Genomic DNA, 21,403 nt, shown 5'->3' with positions numbered 1-21,403 from the left:
AGAACTCTCAGCTCCTCCTGCACCATGCCTGCCTGGATGCTGCCATGCTCCCACCTTGATGATAATGGACTGAACCTCTGGACCTGTAAACCAGCCCCAATTAACTGTTGTCCTTTATAAGACTTGCCTTGGTCATGGTGACATCTCCCTGGATTCTATGAGGACAGGAGCACTGTAGCCTACGCATCACTGACACGAGTGTAGACAGTGAGGACTTACTCAGTACCTACAGTGGTGGGTGCCTCCCACTAGCTCTGATTTCCTTACATACCGCCCAGCCTCTCCTGTCAGACTATTATTACTTATAATTATTTTTATTATTACTATCATTTACCCTTCATTTAAAACAAACAGAAAAGCTCACTTCAAATAACCAAGTATTCCGTACGTTCAAGTGAATATGTTTTATTAAATGCATACTAATATCTTTCTCTAGTATGTGAGTATACATAATAAATTAAAACGCATATTTATTAAATATAAGTTGATATAATGCCAGAACATGATTATTCCAGATGAGAAATCAAAATAAGCCCACTTTTTTCAAGTATCTTTTGGTCACTCCAAATCGATACTGTTCATAAAAAAATACACCAGTTTTCCCTGGGGAAAAAAATTAATTCCATAGCAATGTAGTTAAGGGACGTGTTTTATTTCATAGCTTTTTTTCTTTTTTCTTTTCTTTTCTTTTTTTTGCAAGCGAAATTGCTGTTACAAAATGAGTTCAAATGGTACAGGGGCTGCTGTCCACCCAAGCAAAGCAAACCTTGCACGTTTATACGGATGCACGGAGCACCCGACTCTTACAGTGTAGACGGCTGACGCCCGGGGCGCGTCTGGTTGAGCCTAAAGCAGCAGCACAAGGATGCTGGGAGATGCTTGCACAACCCTGGTACCCGCGGCTGCGTGAGGCGTTCTCCTGTGACTCTGACTCTCTGTTGGTTGCTGCTCGAAGAACTGTGTCTTGTTGTGTTTTTCCTTTTGTCTTCAGTCTACTTTACAGTTAGAGCATCGCAAAAAAATAGAAAATAAAAAAATAAAATAAAAAATAAGACTCCCTGCTTGGTCTGTCAGCTGTTCAGAACTTCCATAGAACGGTGTCATGAGGTATCCCTTAGTGTCTGCTATGTAGTGCTGTGGTTGTCAGAGAGAATGTGGACTTACCTGTAGGTACAGTAACTGACTTTAGTGTGTGGTCTACACGAGACAGTGTTCATGTTAAACTTTCTTCCTTATCACATATGATGTGACTTTTACCCCCAGAAAATCTGACCAAAAAAGTGATACAGATCAAATAAAAAGACAAATACACAAATAAGGCCATCTGCAGAATTTAAAACTTGCCTCCTGCAATATTTCACAGTAATTTCTACATCGTATTTTACATCATTCACTTAAATAATAAATGCTCAGGGGAGGGCTGGTCGGAGCCAACTGCACTATCTCTTCGAAGACTTGTCTAGTTTGCCGGCGGGTGACTTCCTCTGGGGCGTGGGGATTTTAGAAGGCTTGGCTGTCGATGGCCGAGAACCTGCTCGGGGCGCAGGTCTGTGTGTCTGTGGGACGGTCTCCACGTCTGAGCACACAGACTGGATTTCTGAAATGTCAAAGTCGGACGCGTCGCTGCCTCGGCGGCTGCTGGCTCTGCTCCCGGCTTTGCTTCCGGCTCTGCTTCCAGGGCGGCTGGGTGTCTTCCTGGACTCTGGAAGGAGAGGATGGAGGATGGAGGTGAGGAACGTTAATTATTCATCTGCAACACCACGCTTGGTATCAACCTGCTTTTCTTGCTCTTGGTGCTTGCATAAAAATTCCTTGGCCTTGTGGCTTTTCATTACTGCTCAAGGGTAGGCAGCCTCATTCTAAGGAGACACTGAATGACACCACCGACATACTGAAGTTAAGTCCTGTTTACCCCATTTAAGAACTTAAAACTCATCTGTTAACAGCTGGACATCCCTGCTGTTGGAAGTGATGTCCCCCAAAGCCTGGTGCCTGCAGGCTCTCAGGGTAGGCCTTGCCTGAGGGGAAGTGAGAGCTGTCCCTCATGCTGAGCTCAGAGCTTGGCAGAGCTGGCAATGCCACTGAATTCACTGTTCTGTGATGGAAGGCCCAGTGCCTGGGTTCCCCCAGTGACCTGGAACAGCTCTGCATGCTCCCTGAGTGGCAATGGAGGCTCCCAGAGAGAAGGGCCCAGGACTGACTTATGTCCATGCCCCGCAGTTCTGCAACTGCTTAGTCTCTCGTTTCTAGGATTTCTTTATCTCCTGTGTCCATCTCTCTCTCTCTCTCTCTCTCTCTCTCTCTCTCTCTCTCTCTCTCTCTCTCTGTGTGGGGGGGAGGGATTAGTGCTTCGCTTCATTTCAAAAGCATGCGGTGATGTCAAACAATTTCTCTTCAAACTAGGAAGAGAGGGAGCTCTGGTCTTTGGGTCACTACTGAGGGGAACGGATGTCACACACTCACCAGCAAACTGCGTTAGGACTCTGGAGGCTGCGGTCGTTATCATGCGTTGTCCTCCCCGGAGGGAAACCTTTCCTGATAAGTACCCTGGCAGCCGCAGCTTGCTTCCCTGGATTGGCGTTCCCTGTGTGTGACCGGCGTAGGGACCGCATAAGAGTTTGCTCGTGTTGCATGATATCCCACTGACACACTTCCCTCATGGTTGGACATCTAGACACGCCCTCTGAAGATCAGCGAGGTGTGCGGCTCCCACCTGCCCTCCTCCTTTTATTTATTTATTTTTTAAATTCTTACTCGGATAAAGGAAACCGTCTAAAGAAAACAGCTTCATGATTGAAGAGAAGACACAGAAGACACAGTGAGGGAAAACAAGGCCAATCAAACTGTGGGCTGTTAGCACATCTCAAACCATCATTGTTACGGGGTTGGACAGGTGTTGCCGGGGTGGGGACGGGGAGCTGAATATTATGCTTGACCGTTCCGCTGCCTTCAATTTTCTCAGGAAAATGAGGCAGACATTAAAGAGAAACTGAGAGATGGGAGTAGGAAAAAAAAAAAAACAACAAAACCCAAAAAACCAAAAACAACAACAAAAAAAACACCCCTCAAACAGGAAGTGTGACCTTCCAACTTCACACCGTACGGCAATACTTTGGAGACATTTCTTAAAGACTTTTAAGAGTCACCTGAGGGAAATGTATGGAGCAATTGTAAGACAATGTGATAGGTCTGGACCCAAGTTTCTACATCGTGACATTTTAGAAATTCCTGAAGTTAAAAACAGAACTCGAATATCAGGGGTCTCTAGTGCCAGTGAGCACATAGCCAAGGAGCCATGGAGAAAACAAATCTATAAAAATGATAACTGTGTTCAGAACCCTTTCTCATTAGAGCTGGAAATTACTAACGAAGCATATACAAGGTGTTTGGTACTGATGCTAGCCTCTGACTTGGTATTTCTTGGTTTTAGGATTCCTACCCTCTATCTACATGTGTGTTCTATACACAAACCTAAGTGCAGGTGATTTTTTTTTTTTAACAGACATGTAGCCCAGGTTGGCCTTAAACTCATTCTGTAGCTGAGGCTGGCCCATAACAGTGACCGTTCTCCCTTTCACACTCCGAGTGCTGGAATAACGGGCATGTTTCATCCACACTCAGCTCCAGGGTATTTTATGCGTGATTTCTATAGGAAAACATTCTCACCCTGCTTTCATATACATCAGCCGGCTGCTAACCGGTACACCCACCTCGCCGTCCACAAGGGAGCAAGCATCAACTATGAATCTGTCCCCCAGGGTCGTATAAAGGCCAAGACCACCCGCCTCACTGTGCCTCGAGTGCTTGGGCTTTCCCGTGTGCACACCACTGTTCTTGAGATACTGTGAGGCCATTCTTTAAAAGTGAACAGCTAAAGGACTTAGGACTTTGTCCACGGGCACACGGGAGCCCGTGCTGCGGCCTCGGGGCACGCCTGGCATCTCCCTTTGCTGTCCTCGGCTTTGCCTTTGAGGGGTGTCTCACTGACTCACTAGCCTGTCTCTCTCCGCCATTCTCCCTTGAGTACCTTGCTTTTAGGTGGGTTCTGGGGATGCGGACTCAGGCCTCGCCTCTGTGCAGTGGGTAATTTACCAACCGAGCCGTTTCCCCAGTCCCTACTTTAACTGGGGCAGCTGCTACTTAAAAACAAGGGTGAACATAGAAATTTACCCCCAAATATTTAAAACAATTATTGGTTTGAGGGCAAGGGCTTTTACATAGTGGAGCCACAACAACTCATTGACATTTCTTGGTGCGGTCTTTGATTGCTCCTTCAAGTGGGAGACAAGTCGGAGTCTGGGGCCCAGGGGAAGGAGGAGGCGGGAAGGGGCATTTGAAGGAAGTCTGTGTTTGTCTCAACCGTCTCACCTGGCCCCCTCAGGGACTGGTACTGAGAAGGCAGGGGACTCTCCTCTGCCCACCTTTTGTAACTAATGTGAGGATTCAGTAACTGGGAAACAGTTATGAAAACCATCATGGGTTTTTAAAAAGCACTGTACTTCTCTTACACAAGGGCCCTGGCTTTCTTCCTAAACCATTAGGCCAAAAATAACTCCTCATTTCCAAGAAAGGATGGTTAGGCACTCCTCCCCTGTCACTGTGGCTTGGACAAGCACCTGAAATGGTGCCTACCCTGATCAATTCGCACAGTTTCTTTAGAGAAATAGATGGGTTGATTTTTAACTGAATGTGAACAACCTGGTATGTGAGTGAATCTTGGCAAATGTTATGTTCCCTAAATATCTTCTCTCTGGATCTGTCATTTTGAGACGTTACAGAATGCTCGGATAATATTAGTTACTAAGATATAATACGGACACCTTTGGAAAATGACAGTCAGCTTTCTACATTCCCACCCCTATCCGATACTCTGATGCCTCTGAGTACCAAGTCACACCGGGCCAGCATGAAGGAGCAGAAGGGAATGCCACAGACATTCAGAGGGGCAATTCAACGGTGGACACGAGCTAAAATCGTTTAAGCTAATTCTCTTGCAAATGACATTGTTTCCGGTTCTCATCTAAGGGAATGTGCTGTTTCATGCTGGAGTTATGTCTATTAGAAGGGGCGTTCTTTCGTAGGCCATACATACGGAGAACAAAAGCCAAGGAGCGGATATAGCCTCGCGGTGTGGACACCTTAGGCTGCCACCGTCTTTCCTGATAACCTTATTCTCACGCCCCCTGAGAACTGATTTGCAGGAAGTTAAGAGGAAGATGTAGTATTATCAGAGGTGCACACATCAAGGACATCGGTGAGGCGGTGTTAGTAGGTGAGTGTCAGCCAGAGAAGGCTGTTAAGCCTGCGGTCTGGGGGCCTTACAATACCTCTGCAGATGACACGGGAAAGTCTGGGCATTCTGCTGCTTTACAAGGAGTTGACATTTTGCTGTTTGCCAACCATGGTTTACCATAATTGCGTGTTAAAGGGTGCAGAATCTGCGTGGAACAACGGTACATCAAATGTAAAGGGTGAGAAACAAACCCACAGGAGAGAGGTCTTTACGGTAGAGTGCTTTACACAGGCAGTGAAGGTAAGAGTGGGCAGAGCTGATGACAAATCAGAATACCAAAAAACAAAACAAAACAAAACAAAAAAACCCCACAACCCCAAAAAAACCTCCCCCCAAACCCCCAAAAAACCCAACCTGTACAGACCAACGGCTTCATGGGTCACTGGGCCAAACATATTTAAAAATACGGCTGGTCTCACAAATACCGGGGAAATGAAACACCAGATGGTTTCTCTGGACAGTGGGTGCATCAGGAGGCGGGGCCGAGGCCTGGAGTCCTACCTTGGGTGTGCTGGCGGCAGCAGGCACCTGTGGGGAGGCTGCCTGGCAGGCGTGACTGGATGCGGAAGTGGATCTGTTGGGGGAAGCTCCTCTCGACGAAGGCCGAGATCGGCGGCCTCGTGGTCGGAAGGCAGCCATACCCTGGCTGGCCCCGTCCGCTAAGATGAACTTCTCCCGCAGCTCCATGTTGGTCCTTCCTTTGGCTGGATGGCACACGGGTGGCACAATGCAGAGACAAGAAGAGAAAGCACTCAGTCTCTGCGGGAGGGAGGGCCACCTGGCACCACGCAGCGCTCGGAGAATCTCGAGAACACCTTTTTGCCATGCCAGCTCCAACTCAGCATAACAAGAAGTCAAATGCATTCCTTCGCAATGCATTCCTCTCGGAAACGAGGGGCCGTGGAGATGGGAGAGGGTGGGCTTTTACTCTAACACTAGACGCCAGCAAGAGGAACCGGTGTAAAACAAAGTCAGCGTGAAAATGGGAGGCTCATGCTACTACTGTCAGTCCACCAGCTACGGGTGCCCACACGTTGTTGTTACCCTCATACCACACTGAGCAGACACGTCAGGAAGGCAGGGCCGTGTCTTTTACATGTATTGCTGAGGTCTGGAGAATGCCGGTATTTAACATTGGGATTAAACGATTATGTAAAATCAGAGATGGCTTGTTAGTCATGAAGATAACACAAAAACGTTCAGAATTTTCACTCAAGTGAGGCAGCTAGCATTTTAATTTTAGGCCTTAAAAAAAAAACCAAAACCAAAAACAAGAACGCAAACAAACGGGTTTACCAACATGCAGTAACAAACGCCGGACCCAGGGTCCACTAGAGGCTATTGGTGATGCAGCACTCATACAAACACATGTGCGCATGGAGAACACTCCACAGGGACCCGATGGGCAACGTGTTAGCATGTGCTTGATCGCTTGTGTAACACTCAGCGTGTCTCGTTTTCAGAGTTATGACTAGAAGCCCCAGCTCGCTGCATGTGAGTTAAGCCATACGCGCGAATGAAGCGTATTATGTTAAAACAAATCATGAAAGCAGGAATGCGAAGGTAGGAGAGAGAAAGGGGAGAGCCAAGGGGTGGGGAAGGTGCCGACCTAGAGTAGGCTGAGTAGCAGTAATTGAAGAGTTTGATTCCGAACGCAACATTTTACTCCCGTGATGATGAACTAGAAGAAACGACACAGGATACCGGTCACATTAAAGAACGCTGTTAGCAGAGGAAACAAAGTACAGTGATTGGATGTGCAGAGGGAGCTCAGATCCAGCCTTTAGCACACAGTTAGGAGAGAAGGCACATCAGGAGAAGAAGCCCTGCTGCAAGGTCCGATTCAACCGGGAGAAAGCAGCTGCGAAAGCTCGGCCGGCCATGCTAGCTTGTCCTCTGGTCCCTCGGGTGGTCTGTCTGTCCAAGGCTGTTTCCTACTCAGAGCTGCCTTTACCTCAGGCTGCGTTCTTTGCAGAGTGTAGTCCTTGTACCCCAACTGACACAACGGGCTTTAATGGAGCTGAGAAATTTCTATCCCTTGTCTCAAGGGCGCAGTACAACGACCCTACTGACGTGTTTGTTGTGAGCAAGCCTCCTGCACTACCATTGGCAGAAAAGTGTAACACAGTTACAGATAGGACAAGATGCTGTGGCTGTGCTAACAGAGACTATGTTGCTGCTTTAGGTTTTTTACCGTATTATATGTATTGTTAGAGCACATCAGTTTTCTCCTGTCAGATCAGCAGCAACCTTATGCATCTGATGGTGACTGCACTTCCTGGTTGCATAGTTTTATCTTGTGCTCAATTCAGTCGCACATTGTTTTTATTCATCACGGCTTTTCAAGCATCAGGTAATGTACCACGCCCTCACACACACCCACATACCCATACACACTTACACACACCCATATATATACATACATGCACAACATACACACACACACACACACACACACAAATACATCCAGACACACATATACACACATGCACACACACATACATACATAGACTCACACATACATGCACACACGCACGTGCGCGCGCACACGCACGCACACACACACACACACACACACACACACACACACACACACACACACCCCTACAGACCCATGGTATGTAGGATGTTAAACCGTTTAGGTCTGTATTATGTATACGACCTGTCTGTGCCATGGTGAAAATGCCCGACAGCACGCTGCTCAGACACACCCTGTGTTTAGTAAGCCCGCTGGCTGATGAATCAGGAGTGTTACGCCTTGTTGCGCCTCTCCTTACGCTGCATCTTTACCTAACAAAGAGCAGCTACCGTGTGGCCGTGCAGCAGTGCGTGCTGGCCTTGATAAGGCAGGCCTGCCTGCTGACACAGCTGTATCCAGATGCCAGCACTGACAGGAGGCTTCCTGCTTGGCTTCCCGCTTGGTGGCCTAACCCGCAAAGCCGGAAGAGACATTTTTAAAGGACTATAGGAGGCTCACAGACTAAGTCATGGCAATCCTACCGTTTGCTTTTCGTAAAGTCAGAAAACAACGTATGCTTACTGAATAGGTGGTAACTAATTGGAAACTGTAGTCAGTTATGCATACGACCAATTTAGAATTGAATAGCTGCAGGACATTAGAAACAGGGCTGTTTGCGCTGGTGGGATGGCTCCGTGGTTAAGGGCACTCATTATTCTGGCCTCAGAGGGCTTGAGTTTGGTTTCGAGGTGCCCGTGAGTGGCTTGCCACCACCTGTAACTCCAGTTCTGGAGGATCTGATACCTCTGGTCTCTGTGGACACTGGCACACACATACACATACCACAGACATAAATATAATTATAAGTAATACTATAATCTTAAGGAGACAAAATAGGAATACTAGAAGCTAAAACTCCTAGGCTGGTAGATAAGCCACAATATAATATTTACATGTTCAATATTCTGCTATTCAACCTCAGAGTGTTTGCTCTCGCCCCCCTTCTCCCCTCACTTCAGAAAAACTTGACTTTTAAACGTTTACTCTCTAGTATTCTGTCTTGGTGAATGGAAATGCCCATTCTGGAAACTGCAGTCAGGAAGGTCTTACACAGAAAACCCAGACAGTATTTCCTACCTACCTGTCCGAAATTTATTCCATTAGTGGGAAAATAGGAGAGAGAGAGAACGTGTTTTACAGGCCACTGGGAGCCATTGGCTGTGAGCCTCAGGCTGGGCTCGGTTTGCTTTCAGTGTGGGAACACCCCACCTGGCTGTGCTTTCAGGGTGCTGACACCGCGACCAAAGGGTCTCCTTACCCCTGCACGGATCGTTTTTCACTAAGAACTCATCCAGAGCCATCCATCCACCTCCAACACGGACCATCACGGTGCTTCGCAGGATCCGAACCAGTCGCAGCTGCTGGGAGTCTCCAAACTAGGCAGCAGAGAGAGAGAGGACCTCTGATTGTCAGTACCGATGCCAAGCCCAGGGATGGCATGCAGCTTGCGGGAGCGTAAGCAACCAACTTGAGTGCTTGCTTAGTTCGTGGTGATTAATTAGTGAGATCTCAGAGGGGGGTTGCAATGGTCTGCATTAGACTGCTGCATGCCGATTTAGCCCAAAGGAAACAGTTTGGGGGGGGGGTGAAAAAAGATCACAAAGGTTAATCAAGGGTAATGTTGAAGCTTTGTACTGAAGTTACAAATTGTTTTTCTTTCTTGTAACAGAAAGAGCACTCGCAAGGCAACAGCAGTGAATGTCTCCAGGAGTTAAGCGCAACCCGGACTATAAGCGCAGGTCCCCTTGCCCAGGTCTCACACAAAACGAGGTGCTCCTAAGGACTTCCCCAAACCGACTGGGAAAACTGCTTCTCAGGTTAAAACTGCTATCCTCTGAGGTGTGTGTGTGTGTGTCTGTGTGTGTGTTAAGCTCCTTTGTGTTTCATAGTGAAGTTCTGACTTAGGAGGATAGAGTAATGAATGCTATGGTTGATAAGAATCCCTCACTAATGATCTGGTAAGCCAATAAACTAGAGTTTGGATTAACCTGCCACTTTATATTACCGCAACCTCAAGACAGGTACCGACAAATTATTAATGACAGAGCTTTCGGATCTAAGGAGCTTTTTCTCAGAGCTGTCTGTACCACTGGTGCTCCTTGGGAGAGGCGCCAACTCTTTGGAGGTGTACAGACTCAGCGAGGCTTGAACAAGCGTGTGCTAGGATGCGGACAGCTCTGATCACAAGTTTCCATGATTTGAAAGTCCGTGGGAAATGATTTTTGTACCTGGAAGTCATCCCTAAGAGGCTCAGGTCCAGCCGTGAAAACCACGGTACTGAATCTCACGCTTACCAACTTTGCGAGCCACAAAGAAAACAAAACAAACAAACAAACAAAAAAAATGGTTGTCGAGACGCCAGCAGCTTCTGGGCGTGCGCTACAGTGAGAAGAGACATCCTGCTGCTACTTTTCTATAATCCTCTTCCTAAATTTGATTCTTTAAACTCTGAAACTTAAATATCCCCGTGTGTGAACTGCTTCTGAAATGTAAACTTAAAAACGAAAACCTGTGTTTATATTGTCGATGCAAAAATCTGTGCTGCCAGTAAGCAAAAAGCAGAGAGGGCGTGAAGAAAATTACCCTTAAGGAACCAGATAATTGGATCAGATAAATCTTGTTCAAGACCAGGTTCAAAATTAGACTTGAAGAAACGACTGAAAGACGCTTTGTAAAATGACGTTTTGGGTCTATTAAACACAATCCTTCCGATTGTTCTTTTAAAAGGTATTCTCCAGGCAACTAACGGTGTCCTCAGAAGTCCTCTAATTTTCCAAAGGCCAAACCATGACCCAAGAAAAACAGGCTAATGTTGTTCTTTGTACTTTTGGTGGGCATTTCTCTCATTTTCTGTGAAAATGCAAGACATTACCCTACCTGCTGAATCAGAAAATGCCAATCACGAAGAAGTGACATTTTAGCTGTTATAACACATAGATGTTTTACCCTGCTTCCTCCTTAGGTATCCCATGGTACCCCATAAACGGAGATGACTAGTGTGTGTCACTTACAAAAGTTTCTTGAGAAAACTCTACTGGAGGTAACAGGATCATTTTACTCGGAACACTTGCTTCCGGGAAAGAGAAGGTAAAGAGGTAATTGGCAACTTAAGATGGAGTGTGGCTGGGCCTACTCGGGCCTGCACCCGGTCCTCAATGTGTGTGTCAGTTTCATATTTTTACGGGACTCCCGAGTGTGAGAACGGGCAGCTCTCTGACTCCTGTGCCTTCTCTTGGGCTCTTTTCTTTCTGTTGCTTTGCCTTGTCCAACTTTTCCCTTTTTATCTGTGTTTTACTCTGTTATGTTTTGTTGCTGTCTCTTAGAAGCCCATTCTCTTCTAATGAGAGACAGAAAGGGAGTGGATCTGGATGGGAGAGGAGGAGGGGAAGGGCTGGGAGGGGGGAGAGAGGAGATACCAGTCAGGATCTACCATGTGAGGAAAAAAAATCTATTTTTAATAAAAGGTGTGTGTGGCTGACTCCTGATGGAGCTAAGGCCACTGTCTAACGTGCTGTGCTCCCTACAGAAGAGTGTGCTCAAAAAAATCTCCGATATGTGCCTGTTACAATGTAATTTCTCCTGCATGCATTTTTAACACTCTGATCGAGACATAGCCTGCTAAACGGTCCCTTTTGACTTAAAATGTCTATGCAAACATTTGGCCAAGGCATCAGAGGACACGGCCTAGCATGTGCCGCCGTAAACCACTAACTCAGGACAAGTTAATTACGAGGCAAGCACCTGTTGCTCATGGGCCCTATGAGGACCTCTTGGTATTTTGTCTTCCCATGGTCCCTGCCTGGTCCTACTGTAGCCATGTATCGTGATCGGTCAGACACAGTGATGCCTGGAGAATCAAGTTTGCGTTCCAGTGGCGCCGGCATGGTCTTTGTTCAGAGTATCATGAGAAGTGGGGCTTGAACACTGTGCTTGCACCGCCTGGGTGAGCTAATCAGCAACCGTTCATTATCTGGTTTGCTTAAAAGTAATCTCCTCATCTGAGGCACGAAGCGAGAGAGGAGTCCTGGATCGAGGCTGTGACAGCGCTGACAGAGACTGCACACCAACCAACACTGGAGTAGCTAGCAAGACAGCGAGGGAGGACTAGCCAGAGCAAGCTTTGACGACTATGAATTAAAGACTCAAAGAAAAAAAAAAAAAAAAAGAAAATCATTGGATACTTGAGATTCCACTGGTTTATACCTGATTTCCCAGGAAGAACTGATAAAACAATGAAAAATGCAAGAAAGACAAAATTAGTTCAAAGGAAACTTTCTAAATCACACACACACACACACACACACACACACACCCTTACTTCAGGATATAGTATGTAGTTTAGAGATGTGTGGGTTTGCATTTCCTCTGACTGCAAACCAAACATTTTCTTTCCCTACAACTTTACAAAAAAAAAAAAAAAAAAAAAGAATCTTTGGACTTCAAATTGAAATTAGAATTTCAAAGAGAAACCTTTAAATTTGAAGCAGTTGAAGTTTTCAGACTGAAGTCAAAATGGTAGAGAAGCATCTTTTCACGGTGCAAGCTCACTGCGTTTGTAAGTAGCAGGCCGTGTTAAGGGGACTCAGCACTAGCTGCTTACTAAGAGATGATCAAAGATAGGATGAGAAAACCACACTGCTGTTTCAATGGGAACCAAGTTCATTTATATTTTGAGCGAAAGCCAAAGTTGCTACGTAAATGGGAAAAACGGAATCTTTTTCATTTTTATAAAAGGGATGTTTTTAATTTCTAGAAAAGCAACCAAACTTTAACTTCATGATTTTAGTTTGGAGTAGCCATTGTTTAGACCCTGGAAGCCTACCTCTAATCACTGTAAAATAAGAGGTGGGGCAGATTGAATATATGACTGGATGTTTACTTTTAGTAACGTGTACTTACTAATATACCTTGATTAGTAATTAGGTAATCAGTAATACACCTTAGAAGTGGTATATGAGGGGGGTGAGACAGCTCGGACAGTAAGGGCACTGCCACCAAGCCTGAGGGCCTGAATTCAAGTCCTATAAGTCACACGGCAGAAGACAACTGATCCCCACAAGATGTCCTCTGCAGGCTGTGGCATATAAAACCATGCGTACACATACACGACACAGAAAAGGGTGAAAAAAAGTTTGCAGGTGTTTTTCTCACACAACTTGAAAATTCATGTGATTTAGAAGGAGAAAAAAACGGTGGAGCGATAGGTTCGTACACCGTTACATCTTGAGCCCATGTGAGAACAGTTAGCAAACAGTGGTGACCCGAATGATGACTCGCAATTGGGCTTCTGTCCTGGGAAGGGCGGAGGCGCCTGAGACGCTTACCCTGTATTTGTTGTCTCCGATCTGCTCAACTTGGAACCGCTTGGCGCACTTACATTTGGCCACCTGCCTCGTGACCTGTCAAAGACAAAGGTGCGGTATTCACGTTAACCTTGGTACTTCGTGGTGGGGAGGGGGGACCCAGAGACCTGGGAGCCGGTTATATGAGCCTCGCAGATGCCCTGCGGGAGACAAGGATGCCCCCGCTGCAGCAGAGGGACGACGATGAGTACCTCGTCTTCGATTTTGTCAGCGTCCGTGATGGGTTTGTACGCATCTTTGTTTGGATGTAGAGCGGCCACGAATTCATAGTAGTCGATGTACCCATCGCCGTCTCTGTCAAAGATGTCTGCCACGGCGCTCATCTCCAGACGACTGGTAGGAAACTCTGCAAAGTACCAAGCAGTGCTAGTAAGGCAGTGTATTGGTTACAGCTTGAGACGTATCTGACGGTGTATTATGACATTCACATGGTTTGTCGGGGTGCTGCCCTCATTTTTAGTCAATGCGTATGATATAAATTTATCTCCAGGAAGTTGGGGAGGGGCCCGAGGGACCCACCTCAGGGGTCAGCAGCACTTGCCCCTTTTGTAGAGTTGCCAAACAAGCTAACTCAGGGCGCGATCGTCCTATGAACGTGAGTATCAGATCAGAATTGCTAATGAGAATTACTGAGAGATCCGTGCTTACTGATTTGCTTTCGTATGCCGGCTAACACACGAAAGACTTCTGCAATCAAACGTTACAGCTTGAGGAATGCTAAGGGATATCCTGTGGGCATACATGGCAGGAGTGTGGCCCAGTCAAGTGAGAAGGTGGCACTTTGCTAGCAGCACGAGATTATGAGCTCCACAGTCTTACGCTGTGCCTCGCTTCTGTCCAAGTTCCTACAGCTACCGTCATCTGTCCTAGGACTTACTGGAGGAGAGAATGCCATCAATGAATTCCTGCCGAGTGATCTTCCCATCCTGGTCCTTATCGATTCTCCGGAAGAAATCCATCACTCTCGACTTCTTATGATTCATCCACCTCATGTATTTTTTCCGCCAGATATCAAAATCGAAGTTAGCGAATTCCCTCAGCTAAAAAAAGAGCGAAGGTTTTGACTGCTGTCAGCGCTGTGCTGGAACTGTCTTCAGAGTTTGCCTTTATTCTTGACAATTATATACATGCACAAAATGAACCACTGTCATGTCCATTCCACGTTCCCCCCTCTAATTCTCATGTCCCCAACCTGCCCCTTCCCAACTTCATCTCTCTCTCTCTCTCTCTAATAATCCATTAAACGCACTCAGTGATGCCTCTGCGTGCATGGGTGTGAGCATCGAATTCTGGTTTCTGCTAGCTGAATATTAAGCCATTGATGAAGGTCTCCAGGTGACACACATCTCTCCCGTTTCAAAGAAGACGTGATTTTACAAACGACTTTTTATAGAGTATATTTTATTATATTACTGATTTTTTTTCCTTTGCAAATAAATGACCTAAGTTGAAAACTGCTCATACTATCAGTCACGGAGGTATGTGCCCAGAGTGTCAGCTGTAGTTTAGTGAGGTGCAGGTCTTGGCGTGCAGTCCCTCTGTCCTACCAGCTACCCCCATCTGCCTGGCCGTCTAACATTTCCAAATTTCACAACATAAAGAACCGAAACCTCCCACCTCAGGGTACGTGTGAGAATAGATGTATTTGTCAGGCGGAGCCGGCAGCCCCCCTGCCAAGTTCTAAGCCTTGCTCAGAGATCAGCATCTGGTTCTTAAAATTTACATTTCTACGTTTTTGGTTCTCTGGATCCAAATCCCATGGATGACTCTTATAGAAACACACAATCTGAGTGTTCATTTCAGAGGAGAAATACCACTCAGAGCGCAAGACTTTGCTAATTGGAAAGAAAGCCCTGCTTTCATGCGGCACCACACAGACAAAGGAGACAACAGGGAGATGGGGGTCTGACTTTCTGACCTCCTCCAGCCTGTCCAAGGCGTCGTTGAGCTTCCTCCTCCGTTCCAAGGCCAGGAGCCAGACCTGCTGCCACTTGCTCACCAGCAAGTTAGCCCTGGGGTTCTTGGTTTCGATTTGCGTCTGTGACCCCGAAGGATACAGGCCTGAGGCTGGGAAGCGTTTCCCTGTTAAAACACAACACCAGTCAGGATGGCGGAACATCTGGGGTGCTGACCGGCACTGAGACGTGGCGGTGATTTTGGCTCCTAGCCAAGGCTGGCTTTAACTGCGATGTACTGCGAAGACAAGCACCCCAACCTCGCTATTCTTGTGAAGGTTCACATTCTGATCTCATGCACCATGGAGATGCAGCTCACAGGTGGGTAACCTTAGAGAAGGCAGAAAAGTGGCTTCCTTGGAACCAGAGTGGGATGCTTCACCAGTGACAACCAAGTGCATTCCCCCATGTAACTAAAGGGCTACCCATGGCCTACAAAAATTATTGGCCTAAGATCATACCTCATTCAGACTCAAATTTATGAGGGTAACTACATGTTTGAAAGTATGCAACTGCTCCAGGAGTGTGTGTTAGCTCCTTCAGTCCAAAGACGTTACACGGTAGCCTCTTTTGCAGAGGAGGAAACCCTAGCCGAGAACCAGGTGAACTGTTCAGTATTAGGCTTCCCAGCTGGTCTGTGGTAGGGACAACAAGGAGCCTCCAGTATTTCACTTATACCATCACCTGGTCTCCTTGAGTAGCCCAGTAATTACAGCAGCTCTGCTCCCACTTAAACAAACTAATACACCATTCAAAAATATGCAAAATGTGCTACATTGTAGTCTGTGCTTGTTAACATCCTCAGGGCTAACAGCTACACAATGAATGGCGTCTTATGGGCTAGGAGATTAGTAAAGACAGCAGCCGCCGCAGGAGCATGAACAGAGTCAGATTCTGCTCTCTGCCCAGATCAGGGTCAGCTGGGTCGGTTGCTACATCTATACTAGAAGGAAAATGAACTGGTTTCAAGAGGTGATGGTTTGGAACCTTGTAATCTTCCCCAATTTCTTCTAGAATCTGAGAGATATACTTTAAATGCAGTTAGATAGAGGCACCTGAGTGCAGCCTTTTATTCCATTTTAAAACAAACAAAACCGCTAAAAACTTAAAGCCCACGTTTTCTTTAGAAAACCTTTAAAAGTGGACTGCTCACGTGGAGTCCCTACTTTCTCTTGGATTTCAAATGCTAAGTCGAAAAGAAAGGGAACTGGCTTGTTCAGCTGCCTTTATTTTTAATAACCTGCCCCCGGCTTACTTCCGGCTCGTCCCTTGTCCAAGACAGGGATGTGAGACTGTAAGGATGGAGGGTCGGCGGCCCTTCTCTTATAGGTCTTGGTAACTTTATCAACATCGGGCTGTTTTCTGGTCATTTCTTCCATGAAGGTCTGAAAGGGAAAGCAGTGTCAATTAAATCGGCTGTAGATGAAACCCCAGGGTGAAAGGGCTGTGCTGTCATTTTTAAAGGATTATCACGTTGAGCGACGGTGACACCCAGCACCTTCACTGATATCTGCAGAGTGCAGAGTATGACACCGGAGCAAGGGCAAGTCCAAATTAAAAACAAAACTGTCGCTTTTCAGTGGGGTGGGGTGGTGGGGTGGGGAGAGACATCTGCAAGCCATCCCAGCTATCAGCATCAACTAGGTCTGAGTTTCCAAGGTCTCCCACCAGGGGTTTAAACCAACACTTTCCCACTGTGGTGCCGTCTGCCCACACGTTTACACACTTGAATGGCTTTGCATTCAGTGGCAGAAGATGGCCATGTTAAACACTTAGATTCCTAATGGTCACAGGGAGTGACTTTAAAGGCACCGAGGTTAGTGAAGTTAAAGTTACATTTAAAAGGGCTCAGTATCCTGCTATTCCTCACTGCATTCTCTTTGGCTTCCTCTTACTGCGGACTGGTCCCTACATGTTGGTTAAGTTGGCTGAGGAAAGGCAGAAGCAAAAGTGATGGGGAAATGTGAGGCACACAGACACTTACTAGGTTGGAAAACTTGAGCCACCGTGATAGCTATGACATCCACAGGGAACATAACTCGAGTTACTCTGTGCCATATAGACACCAATAACACAGATTTAACATTTTAAAATTCTGGTTTTAGGGGTTGGGGATTTAGCTCAGTGGTAGAGCTTGCCTATATAAGTGCAAGGCCCTGGGTTGGTCCCCAGCTCCAAAAAAAAAAAAAAAAAAAAAAAAAAAAAATTCTGGTTTTAGTTATGTGGATGTGTGTGTGTGTGTGTGTGTGTGTGTGTGTGTGTGTGTGTGGTGTGTTGCTGCTTGTCACTGTGCACACTGCCTGTGTGTAATGCCTGAAGAGGCCACAAGAGGGAACTACAGTTCCTGAAATGGAATTTATAGGCGGTTTTGAGCTGCCCAGTGTGGGTTCTGGGAACTGAATTTAGGTCTTCTCTAAGTGTTCTTAACCTCTGAGGCATTTCTCCGGCTCCAGTAATTAAACAAACTCTAAGTCAGGGCACATGTAAAGCCATCATTTCAGAGTTTAAAATGGGTGAGGTGTGCAGGGTAAGTAGTCACTCTGAGGAAGAGAAGGCATGCCCTTTCTAAGTAGGCTGCGTTTGGTCATCTGAGGAGACAGAGGAAAAGCAGGTATGAAACAAGGAATCAAGTGCTGGCCGGGGCCTCTGCAATGAGATCAGACTGCCCAGAGGGAGAGTGCCGTTAAAATAAGGCAAGCTGTGGCAGGTCAAGAAGCTCACTAGTCTGGGAACGCACTGGAGAAGGCTAGCAGTGGAAGAAAGAAGATACCCGAGGTGATGGTTAACCGCTGAGCGTTGAGTTTCTTTACCTGGTGTTCTGCAATGAGGGTTTTCACCTCTTCGATCTCCTGGGGGATGACTTCCTTATCTTTCTCGGTCAGTGTGGTTTCAGCCCACTGCAGCCAGGCGAGCAGATTCTCCAGCAGCTCCTGCTTAGCGATGAGCCCTGCCAGCGCCCCTGCTAACCTCTGCTGGTGCTGCTTTGCCCAGGCCAGCACCTGTTGCAGGGATACACAGCCGGCTCAGATTCTTGCAACTTACTTTCATTTTTGTAAGCCACGCCCATTTTAAAAGTACATCAGGGTCATTCTGGCTAGACCTGGGTATTCAGATCCAGCTTGAGCATCCTCCTGTTTATCATAAGGAGGATGGTAGCGATGCACCAAGCATCTGGGTTTACTCCCATTCATTCATTGTGTTTTTCTCATGTCCAAGTACACCTTCTCTAAAGGACCAAACGGGCTTATTCCAGGCCGCATTCAGAAACAGTAGAATCTAGACTGCTAAACATCTTAAGTAGGAGCTCAATTCCATTCACTCCCACAAGCATACAAGGCCCCGAACATTTTTCAGCAAGTCCCTATTCCGCATACACAGTGGACAGGTGGGACAAAACCTATGGTGAACCAAACATCTGCCTCTTAAGGTCTCTCGGACGCAGCTGCAGATCCTGTAACTTTTCTAGCCGAGGGCTCCTTCAGGGGCTGATGTCCTGGGGGGAATCTACGTGACACTTTCCCGTGAAGGCCTTGCCTTCCACAGCAGGCCTCGACTGCTGAGGTTTCCCATTCCCCTGCCCCACCACACACAGCCGCCGCCGATGACGTCAGACCCACTGACCTCTTCAAACCTGGCCTGGATGATGGTTATCCAGTGCTTAATGGTGGTAATGGAGTCAGGGTGGCAGGCGGCCAGGAGAGCGTCCCCCATACCTGTGGCCTTATTTAGTTCTGCTCTTTTCTCTTCCAGTTTCTTCATGAACTCCTGCAGTGGGGCAGACACATCAGTTAGCCGTTGGCCCTCGCTGTGACATTCATGTCATGTTGTGTTATAGAAATAAGGTGGGACTCCAATCCGGTGCAGGATCTGATGCGGGCTGGCTGTCAACCCGTGGTGATACACACTCGACTTCTAACTACTGAGCTGATTCTAAGATTCACCATGAGCCTGACATTTTTCCTTACAGTCTGGCCTTATTGGCAAACCGTGTACAAAGCACTTCTATCCCCCTTGCTGTACTCAGCCAACCCCTCCTTGAGGAAGGGCAGTGATCAGTCAGAAGCAGATGATGTAACACACGCTACAGCAGAATAACGGACTTCCAGCGTGACCTTGAGAGGCGAGGTTATTAAGTGGTGTTAAAAAAAAAAAATCCTTTCAGGTTAGTCGGAAATGCTGACATCGACACTGTGAATATCTGACATTTCCAGTCAAAGGTTGAAAAGCATCTGTTACATGGATCACTCTTGTGTGGGTTTGGCCAAGTTTCAAGCATTGCTACAGAAAAGAGTTTGGCTTGCCTTGGTGACCTGAGGCCATGCTCCCCCCCTCCCAACCCCCATTAGCTATTCAAACACTATGAAGTCAATGTTTTAAATAATCTATATTATAGGTTAGTTCTTTACAAGAATTTTTTTTATAAGCCCCTTGATTAAAAGGGCTGGGAGAGACCGCTCAGTGAGTAGAATAAAGTGCTTCAAATCCGAAGCGGTGAGTTTGTGTCCCAGGATCCACGTGACAGAGGGCAAGGGCAAACGCCTGCCTTCTGACCTCCATAAGCACTCGGTGGTCCACGAGACACATAAGCTAACCAAGTAAATAAAGCAAGCCCCAGAGTTAAAGAGGCTTAAGAATAACATTTTAAATGAGCTTTAAATGAGCTGCTTATCTTGCACACAGATGTAAAAGTGTTTAAGTTGCAGTTCTAGTGGAATATTCTGTAAACGCCAAGCTGCTCACTTAGGAGATGTCGTTCTGGAAATACATACAACACTCTGGTCAGAAGCCAGGTGATCCTCTATGAAGATCGCCGTGCAGCCTGGAGGCAGGGAGCAGAGAGCCTAGTTCTACGGTGACTACTTTCTTTCAGAAGGGAACCTAAAAACACAGCTGCCTATCCAGGTGTGTAGGCGTGTGTGCACAGGTGTGCAAGCAGGGAGGAGGGAGACATTCACGAGTGTACCGGATGGTTGATTTCTTCTCAGGAAGGAATGCCAAACCAAACCAAGACAGGCAACTCTCGCACTCGCTACGCGCAGTCATGGGCTTCTCCCGCCCTGTTCGGTTTTCTGTTTTATACTGGAAGCTACTCACTTTATGTTGCTCGATAAGAGTCCGGAGAGCATCCTCGTCGTCTGGGAGCGCGCCATGGAAACGCAGCGTTTGCTCTGCCTCTGCCAGCCACTCCAAGAGGGTGTGGACCACAGAGTGGAATTCCTCTGCCTAACAGCACACACACACACAGAAGACAGGATTTCACGATACACCTCTTAGTGACATTTATAGAACCACATGGCCCCTCCCAACGAAAAAGCCTTAGTTTAAATTACTTATGCATATTACTCCTACTAAGAAGGCAGGGATATATATTACTATATTTTCCAAATATAAGGAGAGATGTAAAACATGAAGGAGCCCACAGGAAGCCTAGTTCACCATTCTCACAGCTCAGTGTTCAGTGTGGCCTCCAGTTGGACTCCCAAGTGACTTATTCAAGCAGTACTAAGCAGAGATTAGTAAATACCCATGGTAAGTACTTGCTGCTAAGTACTTGAAATTCTCCAGAGAAGAAGGGTCTAGACAGTCATGAGACAGACTGGCCTTCACTGATGGCCGTCTAAGGTGAGGGTGAGGACTGGCCCCGCTAGTGCACCTGAGCTGTTCCTGCTGTGACTGCAGGACGTCACCCGTCGTACAGAGCCCTCAGTGGTGTGGATTTTACCTGTTGCAGGGCTGATTCTAGCCGCGTCTGCTTTGATATCGAGAGCGCGCACACCGTCTCCCAGCGGGTGCTTAGTTCCTGCATCTGGACCCTGACCCAGGAGGAGTCATCCCGGCTGCCTTCTATGAGCTCCCTGGCAGAGCGCTTCAGGGCCTGCACGCTGCTGGTCCTCTTCCCCAGCTCTTTCTGGAAGACCTAAGGAAACCATATTAACTGTCATCACGGTTAGCTTTTAAGTACAGCACCTAATTAGCCAAGAGCGCTGTTGCGAGAGAGGTGTGTATAAAACGCCACGTGCATACTTCTGTAGCCCACAGATTTGAATGGCCATATTTTGGGCTGAATCTTCATCAGGCAGGAAATAACTCATGGTTCCGCTTTGAAGGTTTAACATTGTATTGGATAGATTTTGTTTGTATCCCGTAACATTCTCATAGGGGAATAGAATGCTTTAAAATGAGATTACGTAAGATTTAAACAATGGTGATCAGCCTTCTCAGTTTCAATTACACACACACACACACACACACACACACACACACACACACACAC

At 46.8% G+C, this 21,403-nt stretch overlaps 1 protein-coding gene across 6 annotated transcripts in view; it reads right to left on the bottom strand.

Annotated features, from left to right (window-relative positions):
* Window positions 1-389: 389 nt before the first annotated feature.
* The window catches only part of Dst (dystonin), a 396,852-nt gene continuing 375,838 nt past the window's right edge, over window positions 390-21,403 (bottom strand). For 3 of the 6 annotated variants that reach the window (XM_032900896.1, XM_032900898.1, XM_032900900.1), the window contains 15 exons: window positions 20,852-21,046; window positions 20,224-20,352; window positions 18,751-18,894; window positions 17,940-18,128; window positions 16,385-16,514; window positions 15,093-15,256; window positions 14,052-14,214; window positions 13,366-13,520; window positions 13,136-13,210; window positions 12,015-12,032; window positions 9,070-9,187; window positions 5,795-5,997; window positions 5,328-5,438; window positions 2,464-2,584; window positions 390-1,702 (listed from right to left, as the gene is read on the bottom strand). In XM_032900896.1, the coding sequence (XP_032756787.1) occupies window positions 1,440-1,702; window positions 2,464-2,584; window positions 5,328-5,438; window positions 5,795-5,997; window positions 9,070-9,187; window positions 12,015-12,032; window positions 13,136-13,210; window positions 13,366-13,520; window positions 14,052-14,214; window positions 15,093-15,256; window positions 16,385-16,514; window positions 17,940-18,128; window positions 18,751-18,894; window positions 20,224-20,352; window positions 20,852-21,046 (2,178 nt within the window). In that variant the 3' untranslated portion in view covers window positions 390-1,439. Of the gene's footprint in view, window positions 1,703-2,463; window positions 2,585-5,327; window positions 5,439-5,794; window positions 5,998-6,902; window positions 6,975-9,069; window positions 9,188-12,014; window positions 12,033-13,135; window positions 13,211-13,365; window positions 13,521-14,051; window positions 14,215-15,092; window positions 15,257-16,384; window positions 16,515-17,939; window positions 18,129-18,750; window positions 18,895-20,223; window positions 20,353-20,851; window positions 21,047-21,403 lie in introns of all 6 variants that reach the window. The other 3 variants (XM_032900895.1, XM_032900899.1, XM_032900894.1) reach the window with 2 other exon arrangements.

The sequence above is a fragment of the Rattus rattus genome, chromosome 4 (assembly GCF_011064425.1).
Source record: "Rattus rattus isolate New Zealand chromosome 4, Rrattus_CSIRO_v1, whole genome shotgun sequence".
In the NCBI taxonomy this organism is placed as follows: Eukaryota; Metazoa; Chordata; class Mammalia; order Rodentia; family Muridae; genus Rattus; species Rattus rattus.
This window is presented reverse-complemented; position numbering and strand designations above follow the sequence as displayed.